At 47.4% G+C, this 13,574-nt stretch overlaps 1 protein-coding gene across 1 annotated transcript in view; it reads left to right on the top strand.

The window, feature by feature from the left end:
* The window catches only part of nek7 (NIMA-related kinase 7), a 78,640-nt gene that overhangs the window by 19,442 nt on the left and 45,624 nt on the right, over positions 1-13,574 (top strand). The window contains exons 2-3 of the mRNA XM_042056700.1: positions 3,446-3,527; positions 12,645-12,788. Of these exons, the coding sequence (XP_041912634.1) occupies positions 3,474-3,527; positions 12,645-12,788 (198 nt within the window). The 5' untranslated portion in view covers positions 3,446-3,473. The remainder of the gene's footprint in view (positions 1-3,445; positions 3,528-12,644; positions 12,789-13,574) is intronic.

Raw genomic sequence — 13,574 nt, 5'->3', positions numbered from 1 at the left:
ATCATTAGAAATCTCCCCACTCAAAGAGCTCAAATGACTGCAAGACGATCAGATGGTACCACCACCTTTCATGGAGAAGAAGACAGGGTGAAGAGAGAGGGGGAGAGAAAAAGAAACACTCAAAGGTTTTCACCATTTCTTATAATCATGGACATAACTTCCACTGTTTCCTAAGGCTCAAAGAGCACTTTGATTTACCCGGTTCTCATCCAACCCGGAGATTGTCATATTTCCCCTTCTTACTGTTTCTCTATCTCCCTCTCTTGCACTCTTTGTTGCTCTGTTTCTCTCTGCCACGGATCGTTTGAGAAGTTTAAACAGCGAAGCCTCATCACTCCATCCTTATATGCATTGTCCTGCCGAGATGCCACTATACTCTGTGAAGTGTGTAGCGCCGGATCAGACACAGTTTTCAGCAGCAGGGTCCAGCTAACAGTCACCCTTTCACTAGGATAGGATTATCCTCACCCTTCTTGGTCCTTGTTTTTCCCCCCTCTTCCATTCGTTTTTTTTACCCCCTTCTCTCTCACTCCCTCTCTTTCTCTTAAATGAATTATGCAGAAGAAGACAGGAAATGAGGATTAAAGATGAACTGCAGCCACTCACGATCATACACCATCTCTCTGTAAAATAGCACATTATGCTAACGAGGCTTGCTCCAGGTGAGGGTTTTTTTTTTTTTTTGGAAGTGGGGGGAGACACGAACTGGAGGGAGGTGAAGACCCCCTCAGGCTCCGTTGGGGTTGGCTCTCTGTGCGGGAGAGATGGGGGAAGAGGGGTGGTTCGTGGCGGTGGTGGGGGTGTTGGTTGGAGATGAGAGGGCGAGTGGGGCAGCTTGCTAACCGTGCTTTGATGGTATTACACCAAGCGGCCTCTGCAGGCAAGGAAAGGCCAGGGAGAGTCTAATGGCACCGAGTTTGTCTGATGGCTGGATCTTTCTCATGGACCTCTGGTCCCTTGCTGATCCCTGTTTGAGAGGAAATGATGAGCTCTCCTTCTCACACATGAGGAATGGAAGTAAATGGAGGATTTGTACACAACCACAAAAAGGCAATTTCACACAGTGGAGTAGAGATGCTTTTGTGATGATGACCCCAAGACATTTTTAATTATATTTTGAATCAATGTAATAAGTACATTAATACATTCATTTGTATTCTTTTGCAGACATGCAGTCTCATATTATGTATGGTCGTTGTGTGTGTGTGTGTGTGTGTGTGTGTGTGTGTGTGTGTGTGTGGCGAGGAGTGTGGTGAAGCTAGCAATGCCAAACCTGATGCAAACCAAAGCTAGGTGCAAAAAGCTGCCAGAGAGGCCCAATTCTTCCCACGATGCTTCAGTCAAATGACAAGACAGGGCAGTCGACTGCACCCACACACTGCAGAGCCCAAAGCTCTCACTCCGTCAGCGCTCAGCTGTAATCCCAATCTTCTCACCGAGGAACTGCCTGCCCATCATGTGCACTACTAGCAAGTACCCAGACTGGTCCTTAGCATGTGAGGGAGCGGAATGGAGAGAGCAGACCGCCTGGACTGCCTATATCCTCATGGTGCAATAAACTCCTGGTGCCATGGAAAAATAAAAATTTTAAGCGGGCTGGGGTGCTGTCTGTGGTGTAATAGGCCATTTAAGTGTGCAGAATGGCGACTGAATTATCCATGGTTCTGTCTTTTTGTTTTCATCACGCTGGGAACCTACAGACCAAAGATTCTAGAGCGGAGCTCTGTTCTAGAATCTTTGCTACAGACCCTTTCAAGAGAGTTCCATTATCAGCATCATAGTTGGCCCCACAAGGCTTCCGTTTTAACATTCCATATGTTATCTTAATGCAGAGGAAGTAGATTGGGAACCAAATAGAACGTTCAAGCATTGTTTTTGTTTACCTTGTTGAAAGGGTCTACAGGGAATGATTTTCTGCTAGAATGCCCCCTCAACAGAATACCTTTGAGATTGCATGACTAGACTCAGTGCCATCTAAATCCTTTGCTTCAAGCCCTTATAGATTAAATTCATTGTGTTTTATTGTGTTTAAGTCTGTACTTTTAGATGCATTTGTCATTGAGTGTATTGCAGTATTCGTTTTACTGGCCAGTAAATCTATTCCTATTTAGGTTTCTGTATCTTGTAATGCAGTGAATACTGAAAGCAACAGTAGAAGCGTGCAAGTAGAAGTGGAGGCAAGCAGTTTGGAGTAGTCCTGTGAATTTGATCAGTTAAAAAAAACAACAACAACAAGTCCAAACTGCATCCACTGCCACTTAAAAGCTGGACAGTGTCGTATTTACCTTTAATTAACATGATTAACCTTTGTTAACTCAGACTTTTTTTCTCCGCTCTGGAGACGTTGCTGTCTCACCATCCAGCAGCGGCTCTTTCTAGAGCTTTTAATTGGCTCCATGGCGGGGGGGTCTGTGTGTGTGTGTGTGTGTGTGTGTGTAGCGTGTGATTGGGGGGGGGGGTACCATTGTCCTAAAGATACATTGCAAGACAGACGGTGTCTCAGTCAGTAAGCCCCCCCCCCCCCCCCCCCCCCCTTTTACGCTCTCTCTCTTTTTCAAACGAAATGGGTTGGTGGTGGCGGCGGAGGAGGGGGTGCAGACTCCCCATCCCCTCGCCACCCCAGCCCTCTACTCCCTCCCCTCAGATCGGCGGGACAGTGGCGAGGCGAGGTGAGGCGTTGCCGTGTGACAGACGAACGCTGCTCATGACAGAGTCATTAAAATTCTGACGGCTCCGCCGCGTTTCCTCGGGCCGAGGCCCCCTCCGCGACGCCGCGCACACACACACACACACACACACACGTGCATGCACACCTCCCCTCTCCTGGATGCGAGGAAACACATAGCGTATTTTGTATTTGCGTTTCTGTCACCGGCGTCAGCTAATTTATTCCCTCTGTCTGTTTGTGTCGCTGGAAACACTCACGCCCTCCCATCCCCCGCATCCACGTGCTTCGTCGCTCGGCTCCCTGCCTCTTGCATTCTTATGTGCATTATAGTGCCAGTGCTATAGGCCTTTATTTCTGAGCCAACACTGGGTGATAACACTGTTCATTATTTAGTTCAGTTGTACTTGATTGTGTACTGGTACATTTTTATATGCGTATTTAAAATGCTCATTGTCACTTCTGACGTCTTAACACATTTAATAGTTTTATTTATCAAGATAACTCGTAAAATGCAGCACGCTGACTTACATAGCTGTGAAATCTAAGCGGTAGCAATCAAGTAGGGCTTCTGTATTTTGGCTGGGATAAATTTGAGTCAGCGGGATTGACTGTGGCCTATACTGTAGGTCACCCACAACAGCAGTGGGTGGACTCAGTAGGCCATAATATTGCTGTGCGACTGTGATGCTAGGGATGGACAAAGACAGAGATGGTTGTTGCTATTATGTTGCAGTGTATTAATGTGTGTTTGTGTGTGTGTGTGTGTTTTGTCTGCAGGGGTGTAAGGGATTGAGCTCCTGTCAACATGAACGCAGAGCCACAAGGTCAACAGGAAGCAGTCCCTGCTTTTCAGCCAGAGGTAGGATCAGTCGGCTCCTCCGCTGTTCACTTTCCCTCCCTCTCTCTGGCTTCTCTCTTTCTCATTCTCTCTGTGTCCTCCTCCCTACACACACATACACACACTCACTCTCACACACACACACACACACACACGCATACACTCTGTCTGTCTTTGTTCAATTCCTTTCTTTGTATTAGACTCTTGCACTCTCACACACACACACACCCTCTCGCACTGCATAAAAAGTCCTAATTGGATGGCTTCCAGCTTTGCCAGGCTGAAGCCACTGGAAGTCTTCTCTTGTTTGAACCCCCCACCCCCACCCCCACCACCACTACCACCCACCACCACCACCACCACTACTACTACTACTCGCCCCCACCGCCCATATCCTCCACTCCTCCACCTATCCCAGCATGCAGCAGGGTCTGCTCTCCTCCTGTCGCCCCTGCCACATCCACACATCCACATCTACCCCGCTGCATCGCCTCCGTCAGTCGAACCTGCTGCCTACCCAGCGGTTGGTCATCTACACCCGCTATTTCTCTGTGTGTGTGTGTAAAGGGGGGGGGGGGGGGTGAAGGTGATAATTACATTCTCACTCTTCAGCAGTCTTTCAGCTCTCGCCCTCCGTCAAAGCCGAACCTACTTTTCCATCGCTACAAGAAACACACACACACATACACACACCGTTATGCAGACTTTTTTACAGCTCCACATGTACAGAAGCTGTGCGTGTCATGGATGTTAGCATAGGCCTAATTATTATTAGTTGTTTGTATGAGACCCTCTTTGTGAGTTTTAGTCGGGCCTTGGCTCTTCTTACTGAGCCGAAGCAGAAACAGAAAGTGAGGAGAGGGTGAATGGAAAAAAGAAAGGAGATAAGGTCATGCTTGCAGATGCTTGTGGTAGTAAATGAATTTGAATTTGAATTTGAAAGAGGGAATAGGTGGAGAGGAAAAAAAAGAGGAGGAAAGAGAGAGAGATGTGAAGACGAGAAGAAGCAGGAGAGGAAGAGTCCAATCAATAAAAAATGTAAAGCAGGTGGAGAAGAGGAAGGGAGATTAGAGGTTCAGCGATGAGGAGAGGAGGTCATATTGGATCCGGCCGAGACGCTCGGACGGGTTCTGGGCCAGTCAGCTGGCATCGGGTTTGGGCTCCCTCAGCCGGGACGGCACTGCGCCAGCCAGAGGAGCGCGTGTGGATGTTGGCGCGGCTGCCGAGATGCCGAGATGCCGGCGTGCGCACAGATCCGCATCGATCGCGCCTCAGAGAGCCCGACCTCCCGGTGTGCCTGTGTGCTCGGATGCGCCCCGCACATCCGCTCTCTCTCTCTCTCTGTCTCTCTCTCTCTCTCTCTCTGTCTCTCTCTCTCTCTCTCTCTGTCTCTCTCTCTCTCTCTCTCTCTGTCTCTCTCTCTCTCTCTCTCTCTGTCTCTCCCTCTCTCTCTCTCTTTCTTTTTCTCTTTCTGTCTTTCTTTCTCTTTCTCTCTTTATCTCTCTTTCTCTTTCTCTCTCTCTCTCTCTCCATTCTCTCTCTCTTCCTCTACCCCCATCAGGATCTCAATACTTTATGCAACTCTGGGGAGGACCATGTTCATGGAATCTCAAGGATACCTCTCCAAGATCTCAATAACAATGAGGTGGAATCAAATTCTGCACCAGAAATGAACCTGATTCCATACGCACCTCCCCAAACGCACTTCCCCAATTTACTTTCTCAAGCTCTGTGGGCCTTGGTGGGATGGGGTAGGGTGTGTGTGTGTGTGGGGGTGTGTGTGTGTGGGTGGGTGTGGGTGGGTGGCGGGGATTTCAATCACACAGAATTGACATTTCCGTGCACCAACCTTGCTCCAACAAGGCCTTCTAGAGTGAAACCCAGATTGAAAGCTGACAGGGAGGAAGACTTGTGCATTATGCACTGAGGACCGGCTAAGAAGAGGGTCCCCTGCTAGTTCCAAGGACTTTTCTAAAAGACCCCATCTCTCACAGGGACTTTTTTTTTCCCCTTCCCTGGATCTGTGTCATTGCTGGGAAGAAGCCAAGGAGGCTGAATTGCTCAGGCAGCGGGGTGAATGTTGCTGCATCGTTGGCAGTATCATAGCATCAAGTCCCGGGAGGTGCGATGCATATGCATAAGCTATATATACTTGCCTTGAGTGGTTGGCACCACTTGCATATTTAATGGGTGTGTTTGGAGCATGAGAGAGAGCGATAGATAGTTAGGAAGATGGTGTGAGAGAGAGAGAGAGAGAGAGAGAGATCGAGAGAGAGAGAGAGTTTGAAAATGCTTTTGGGGTCGGATATTTTTGGGGGCATGTTGTGGGCGCTGATTGTGACTGAAGGAACCCTTCCTGTGCGCTCTGTGTGAATGTGCGAAGCGCTGTTTGATTTGTTGTTTTTTTTTTTTTTTCATCGGCACGCAGCCGCGCAGAGATGCCGTCAAGGGCTGAGGGCATAAATATTGCAGGGCGGTGAGCTGACGAGAGGGAAGGTAACAAGAGAACTCCTGGCCCCTCTCTCTCTCCTTCTCACTCTCTTCTTCTCTCTTTCCCTCCTTTGCCCTCTCTGTCCCATATTTCTCTCTCTCCTGTTCTCTCTTTCCTCCCCCTTTCACCCCTGTTGTGTGAATGCACCTCCTCCTGCTCACTGTTGTCCTTTCCTTGGCAGCCAGTGGCAGTGTTGTGCTGTCATATCACACCTCCATCTCTATTTCTCTCTCTCTCTCTCTCTCTCTCTCTCTCTCTCTTTCTTTCTCTCTCTCTAACCCCCCTTCCCCCTCCCCCACCCCTCCTGCGTTCCTCTGTCTGTCCGCTCGCCCTGCCTCTCCGCTGTCCTCTGCTCTCCTCTCTCTCTCTCTCTCTCTCTTCCCCCTATCCATCTGTCTGGCACTTGGCTGCTGTCAGTTGGCCAGTGGTGCCCTGTCTCTCTGTGTGTGTGTGTGTGCCCGTGTCATCAGTGGCATCAGCCCCCCACCCTCACCCTACCCCTCCACCCCCCAGTGTTAACGCATGCCAACCACCCTCATCCTACCCCCCCTCCCCGCCAACACACACACACACACACACACACACACTTCCTCCTCCTCTCCCCTGGTCCTCTGCAACCCAGCCTGCCTCTCCCTTCTAGCCATTCCCAGCATCTTGTGTCTGGTGCCCTACTAGGCTCCCGTTTTAGCCACCGATGTCCAGCACGTTCAGCTAAAGCAGTCAAAAAAACTGTAAACAGTGCGCCAGTCACCCAAGACTAAAGACTATGGTACGTCTGGATTCTGGTTTTGTTTGAAGTGGTCATGACTGTGCATGATTTGAAATTTTTTTTTAACTCGGTTAGTTTTAATTAAAATATATCACTATATATCACTAAACCTTTTTCCGTCATCAGAAAGATCAGCGTGAATGATACCAGTAGACGAGGAGGGTATCAAGTAGAGCAGGCCTATTATATGTGCTGTGTCAAGACCAAACATCTTGTAAAGAAACACACTAGAAGTGCTGTCTCTGTCAAGTTTGCAATGTGCTATACAGTACAGTTTATTTTATGAAACAGCAAAATAAAGGACAAAACTAGAACATGTAAAAGTGATGCATAAAAGTAGACTGTAATTTCCACTCAGTCACTACTGTTGATGTCCTAGAGTCAAACATTTTGACTTGACCACCCACACTCAGTTACCAGCCATATACCACAGATGACCACATAACAGAGACCCAGAGTCTTTCTATCTCTCTCTCTCTCCCTCTCTCTCTCTCTCTCTCTCTCTCTCTCTCTCTCTCTCTCTCTCTCTCTCTCTTTCTCTCTTGCTCTTGTCTCTCTCTTCCTGACTCAAACTGCATTTTGTACAAATGGCATGGCAAATGAATGACCATCCCCAGTGACATAAACAAGTTTTTTTTTTCTTTTTTGTGTGCCCCTGTGTGTGTGTGTGTGTGTGCTTGCTTGGTTGTGGTCGTCTTTGGCTTGCTTGCGTGTGTGTGTGACAGGCGGGCGAGGGCAGCGGATGCGACAGCCTGTCAGTCAGGCCGAGCCCCCGCTGCCCTTTGAAGGCGAGGCCAGAGGGCGGAAAGGTGCCGCAAATGGCCTGTGAAGTTTACATACACTGCCCACTGTTAAACAGATTACCCCTAATGAAGTGCATAATGCCCGAGCTCCCCGCGTCACTCCTAATGCCGGCTGGCAGATCGGCCCCCTCGGCTGCCAAAAAAACCACCGAAACCCCCCCCCCCCCCCCCCCACACACACACACCCCTCCACACCCCATTCCCTCTTCACTCACCCTGCCCATCCCTGCTCCATGCACAACACTAACCCTCAGCCTTTCGCCCCCTCACCCCGCTCCCTCCTCTTTGGCCTGGGAGGCCATGCGTGTGGCGTTTCAGGGAGGCTTGACCCCCACCCCCTCCACACACACACACACACACACACACACACACACACACACACACACACACACACACACACACACACACACACACACAGCGACGGCGTCGGACGGCGGGGGACAGAGCGGGGGACGGAGGGCGCGAGCTGACATGCAAATGTAGGTCATTGCATATGTAAATGTGTGATTAGTGAGCGCGCCGCCACAACGCATTAGCCCGAGCGGGCGCCCAGCAGGCAGTTGTCACGGCGCTGCAGCGACTCATGCTGACGCTTGGCAGGCCGCCGCGCGGAGAGTGAAAGCTACTCCCGCCGCCACGCCACGCCGCCAAGCTGCAGCGCCAACAAACGTCATGCTGACTGCTTCTATTTCTGACCACCCAAACCACAAAAACATCTCTGGGAAATACCTATAAATCCCTGCCAAGCTCAGCAGTTAAACAAACGTTTTAAGGCAATACATAAAATCAATCAATTCATATTCATTAGGACAATTCAATTGGATGTGTATTTGTAGGTATAATCAGGGTATAGCCTAACAAAGGGTATGTGGTTTGTTTGATGTCAGGTTTGTATCATATCTGATTGGATTGTTGTAAAACTTCACATGTATTGAAGCCAAGAGGGACACTTTTCCCGAAGCATACGGACACTTTTAGCATCCTCACCAGGGAGAGATTATGGAACATGGTGTCACACTGTAGCCCACCTCCCCCCTACACACACACACACACACACACACATACACACATACACAAACACACTTCCCTGTCGTGTTATTTGGACAGGGCAATCCTCATGGCTCACACTTTTTTTTTTTAATTTTTTTTTTTAGAGCTGTCAGGTTTAACCAAGAAAACTAACAATGAGTGTTATTTGAAGTGCTTAAATTGGCAGACCCCTTGATCTCTCTCTCTCTCTCTCACTCTCTTCCTCCCTCTCTCTCTCACTCCCACACCCTCTCTTTCTCTCTCCCTCTCTCTCTCTCTTGCAGTGCCTCCTTATTTCTGATGATTTCTGTTAGCTTAGAACAATGCATATTATATTTACATCATAATCATTCTTTAAGTTGATAGAAATATGGATAGATGCAAATGGGTGACCGTGACCCTACCACGTTTTCTTCATGCTGACATGCATGGGCGGATTATGAACTTTCGGGCCCCTGGGCCCAGATGTATTAAGGGCCCCCCACTAATTGTCGCATATGTGGGAGGGAGGGTTTGGGGGTCCTCCCCCAGATTTTTTTTATTCGTTTGTGTTAGGATTTGCAGGCAAGGACCCAAATGCAGACCAGAAACTTGCGTAGTTCAGTTTTAATGTTGCAGCCAGACAGCAACAGAGCAAAGCACAAGAGATACAGTCCAAACACGAAAAGTTCCAAAAAGGGCAAAGCACAAAAGATCCAGGATGAGTATCCAAAACGCAGGCAAAAACACAAAAGTTCAGGCAAAAACAGGCAGAGTATTCACAGAAGACCAGAAATACAGCTCTGGCAGACACAGCATTATCCTCACCAAAATCAGTTACAACCAGACAAAGAACAGAAAATAAACTGAACTTTAAATACTAGGCAGTCTAAACAAAGGAGACAGATCATTGGGTGAGGACAAACAAGGGACAGGAGAAATCAATACAGATAATAAGCAGACTGATGAACAGCACAGGTGTGGGCAGAAAGTGGCGGGAAAAAACAGGGAGTGGCAAGTTGGAGGTGGGATTCAGGCCACAACAAAGGCACATGGCATCAAAACATAAGATTGTCCAACAATACACAATCAGTCCAGCAGGGCGGCCAGAGTCCCTCAGTACTAAGTACTGACAGTTTGATGTGATTTCCTGTATTCTGGTGCATTTTGTGGATGGCCAATACTAAATTCAATCAGATTCATAGCCTATATCCTGATTTGTTGATATTGAGGCAATGATTCCATGCAATGGCTTGTGCTTCAGGGCCCCCTGACCCCTTGGGCCCCTGGGCCTGGGCCCGGTAGGCCCGTGCAGTAATCCATCCCTGCTGACATGGACACACACAGACACACACACACAATTGATTATTCACAATATATGCACGGTCATAGGGCTGGGCGATATATTGGTATTACGACTAGGACCGATATATTTTTGAAAACGATATGTAGTTGAGACAATATCGTAATACCGGTATTATGTCAAATAATGGGCCATTTTATCAAAGCCACTTGCTCTTCTGTGTTGAGCTCTGCTCAACTGCGCCCCTGTGTGTGCACGTTCTCACTCAAACACGTTTCAAACATGACGGACACTGAGTCAGATTTTGTTTACCTTGATCAGAGGTTGGTGCTGATGCCTATTCTGTCGGCACATCAACGGCTAGACCGAGAATTCTCGTTCTCGTTCAAAATTCCACTGGAGCTCCAAGCGGTTTTGTACACGCAGATTTAAGTTACAACACTGTTTACAGCTCTTCGACTCACGGTAAAATGTCATTTTTTTGTACATAGCCTAGCTAATTTAAATACACTGATGAATGCTTGCGTTTAGCGATATACAGTAGCAGATCTAAAGTCCTCAGGGAGACAACCTACACGCTGATTTTATTAAGAGGATATGCACGCGGGGACTCGTGCAGTTAGGGGCATCAATTTTTATGATTCCTAAAACCCCATTCAATCGTGCATAGGGATTTTTCTTACGAACCGGAACATGCAAAAATGAACACATACAAAACGACGGTAGCGTCTATCACACTCTTGATGAGTGACTCAGTTACGTTGTTTAAGTAGCCTAATTGTTTAAAACTATTTTTGTTGTTGATAGCAACATGTCTAGGCCATCATAGGCTACATTTGCTTGTCATCTAGGCCCCATCAAACCCTTACGGGTAAAAAAACTGGATTGTGTGACAAAACTGCAGGTTTTTCAATATTTTTGTGCCCAGAATATTGCATTGTGCAGTACAATGTAGGCTTGCGTTGTCAGTCAGGGTCAACTTTTGGTCTTTTGTTATTTGCACAGCTTTATCAGAGCAACTGTAGCCTATGCCTATTGTAGGCCTATGTTATTGTTTACACTTTTTTTCACAGCTGTGTTAGAGCAGTCTGAAATCATTCTAATTAAAGCTGGTTGAGTGAATACGAAACACTTACTGTAGCTCTTTCTGTTTAAAATATCGATATATATCGTATATCGCTAATCAGCTCCAAAATATATTGGGATATCAGTTTTGGTCCATATCGGCCAGCCCTACTCCTTGTGCAGTTCAATATTTACAAACAGGTATGTGCTGTGTAGCCTACTTTTTACTTATTTGCACAGCTCTATCTGTATGCCAATTGGTTTATTATATTGGCTTTTAACGGTAGCCTATGTTTTGTGTTACCTTTATTGTAAAGCTGTAGGCCTGTGTTGCCAATCAGGGTCGACCGAATATTGTTATTTGCACAGCCCTCAGAGCAACTGTATGCCTATTGGTATATGTTATTGTTTACACCTTTTTGCACAGCTCTATTAGAGCAGTCTTAAATGAATATAATTAAAACCGGCTGTGTTGTCATAATTGTTGTGTTGAGTGAATATATGAAGCACTTCGCTCTTTCTGTTTGAAATATCAATATCGTTTCGATATCGTATATCGCCAATCAGCCCCAAAATATCGGGATATCAGTTTTGGTCCATATCGCCCAGCCCTACACGGTCACCGCAGATCATGTCACATCTTCACACACATCAATGTGTGTGATTATGTGTGCATTTAAACAATGTGATCGCAAGGATGGAATCAGCAGTTATTTTGCTCTGCAGCAATAGGCCTCTCTCTCTCTCTCTCTCTGTCTCTCTCTCTCTCTCTGTCTCTCTCTCTCTCTCTTTCTCTCTCTTCTCTCTCTCTCTCCCCTTTTCCTTCTGCCCCCAGGTGGGTGAGTGCTACTCTGGCTTTGTTCAAAGCCTGAGACAGAATGGAAGTGAGTGTGGCCGGTGAGCACCCCCGCCCCTCCCTGCCCCCAGCATCTCCCCTGGCCATCTTGGGGAAGTCACTCGTGACACGATGTTGCGCCCTGATACCCTGTCACCTTTCGTTGCCATGTTGCTCGTGGGGTCTGAGACCCCGGCAACAACAAGGACAAGGGGGGAGAAAAAACAAAGGCCACAAAGCGGCTGAGGAAACCTCCTAAAGGTCAAATTATTATTATTAGCTTCTTATTTATTTAATTATGTACTTCCCAGCCAACATCGCCAATGGGCTTATTTAGACCACAAGTGTCAAGCCACCACTTGACTCTTAGGAGGAAAAGCAAACTACACATGCATCTCCTAGGGCAGGGATGCACAGTGGTTGGCACGGAACGCAGCCCTGACAGCATTTTGGAGCCAAGGAGAAGAGTGATCTTTGTAAGCAATGGATTCTTGGATTTGTAACACTAAGACTACAGGATTTTTGGCACTTTCAATGGTGTGTGTGTGTCTGTGTGTGTGTGTCGTTTTCTTCCCCCTCGCGTCTTCAAACTGCCAACAGGCTCATCTGGTGTCTTCACATGTGGCCATCTGGAGGCCCATCCGTGTATTGAGGTGTGTGTGTGGTTTTCCGTGTGTTGAGGTGTGGAGTTTACAAATCGGGCCTGACGTGTGGGGAGTGGACTGGGGATTTTCTGTGGCTGTTGATTTATTGATTACTCAGCTTTTTTTCTGTTTTCTTCCTTTCTCCCTCTCTCTCGGTCTCTCTCTCTCTCTCTCTCTCTCTCTCTCTCTCTTTGCCCCCCCCCCCCCCCTCCCTCCTCAGATGGCGCCAATACCTATGGATGCAAACATGAGTCAGATGGTGAACTTCCAGATCGTGAAGAAGATCGGCAGCGGGCAGTTCAGTGAAGTCTACCGGGCTCTCTACTTGGTCAACAACACGCCGGTAGCCCTGAAGAAAGTCCAGGTGAAGAGTGAGAGAGTGAGAGAGTGAGAGAGTGAGTGGAGAGAAGAGAAAACTAGGTGAAAGTAAAGTGCCCCAGCTGCACCTCTCCTCTCTATTAATCTCACCCAGCTGTTTTTTTTAACCTTTTTTCTCGCAACACAACAGAACAGTGTGACAAAAAGCGCGGTGTAAGTCACAGCCATCTTAACAAGTCCCCGGCGTCACAAGTCGTTAATAATAAATGATGTCTGTTACACCCCCAACCCCCTAAGAGAATCTCAGAGTTCATTTCAAAGGGATCAAGTCTATTTTTACTCACCCCCCTCCCATATTCTTAATAGTGCTAAGTGTGTTCTGTTTCATGTTGGAATTTAGCAGTTTGCCTCATTTGGTGGTATGTGCAAGAATGTATGTGCAATTCATGCACCACAAGGATTTGGGGAACGCACATACTACCTTAGCAGGTGACAAGTCTGTAAAAAAGAGAAAGATGTAGTCTTTAGACTATATTGTAAATGTTTGAGTGACTTTTATTGTCATACTGATCCAAACAATGATATAGTAACAAAAGATATTATGTGAAGATTTTTTGTGACATCAGGTTACATTTTGAGGACCCACATACACATACACCAAAGTCATTTAAGGCAACTCTTGCCACTCAGTGGCCATCTTGCTAATGTCTCCCGGCAGTTATTTCGAACAAGATCAGACTGCGGTATATTCGTGGGTTTTCTCCTGCAAAAATCTGCAGGTCCAATCAGCGAACAGGGGGAGTAGCTGAGAATGATGACGTTGAGGTTGTGC

The sequence above is a fragment of the Alosa sapidissima genome, chromosome 12 (assembly GCF_018492685.1).
Source record: "Alosa sapidissima isolate fAloSap1 chromosome 12, fAloSap1.pri, whole genome shotgun sequence".
In the NCBI taxonomy this organism is placed as follows: domain Eukaryota; kingdom Metazoa; phylum Chordata; class Actinopteri; order Clupeiformes; family Clupeidae; genus Alosa; species Alosa sapidissima.
This window is presented reverse-complemented; position numbering and strand designations above follow the sequence as displayed.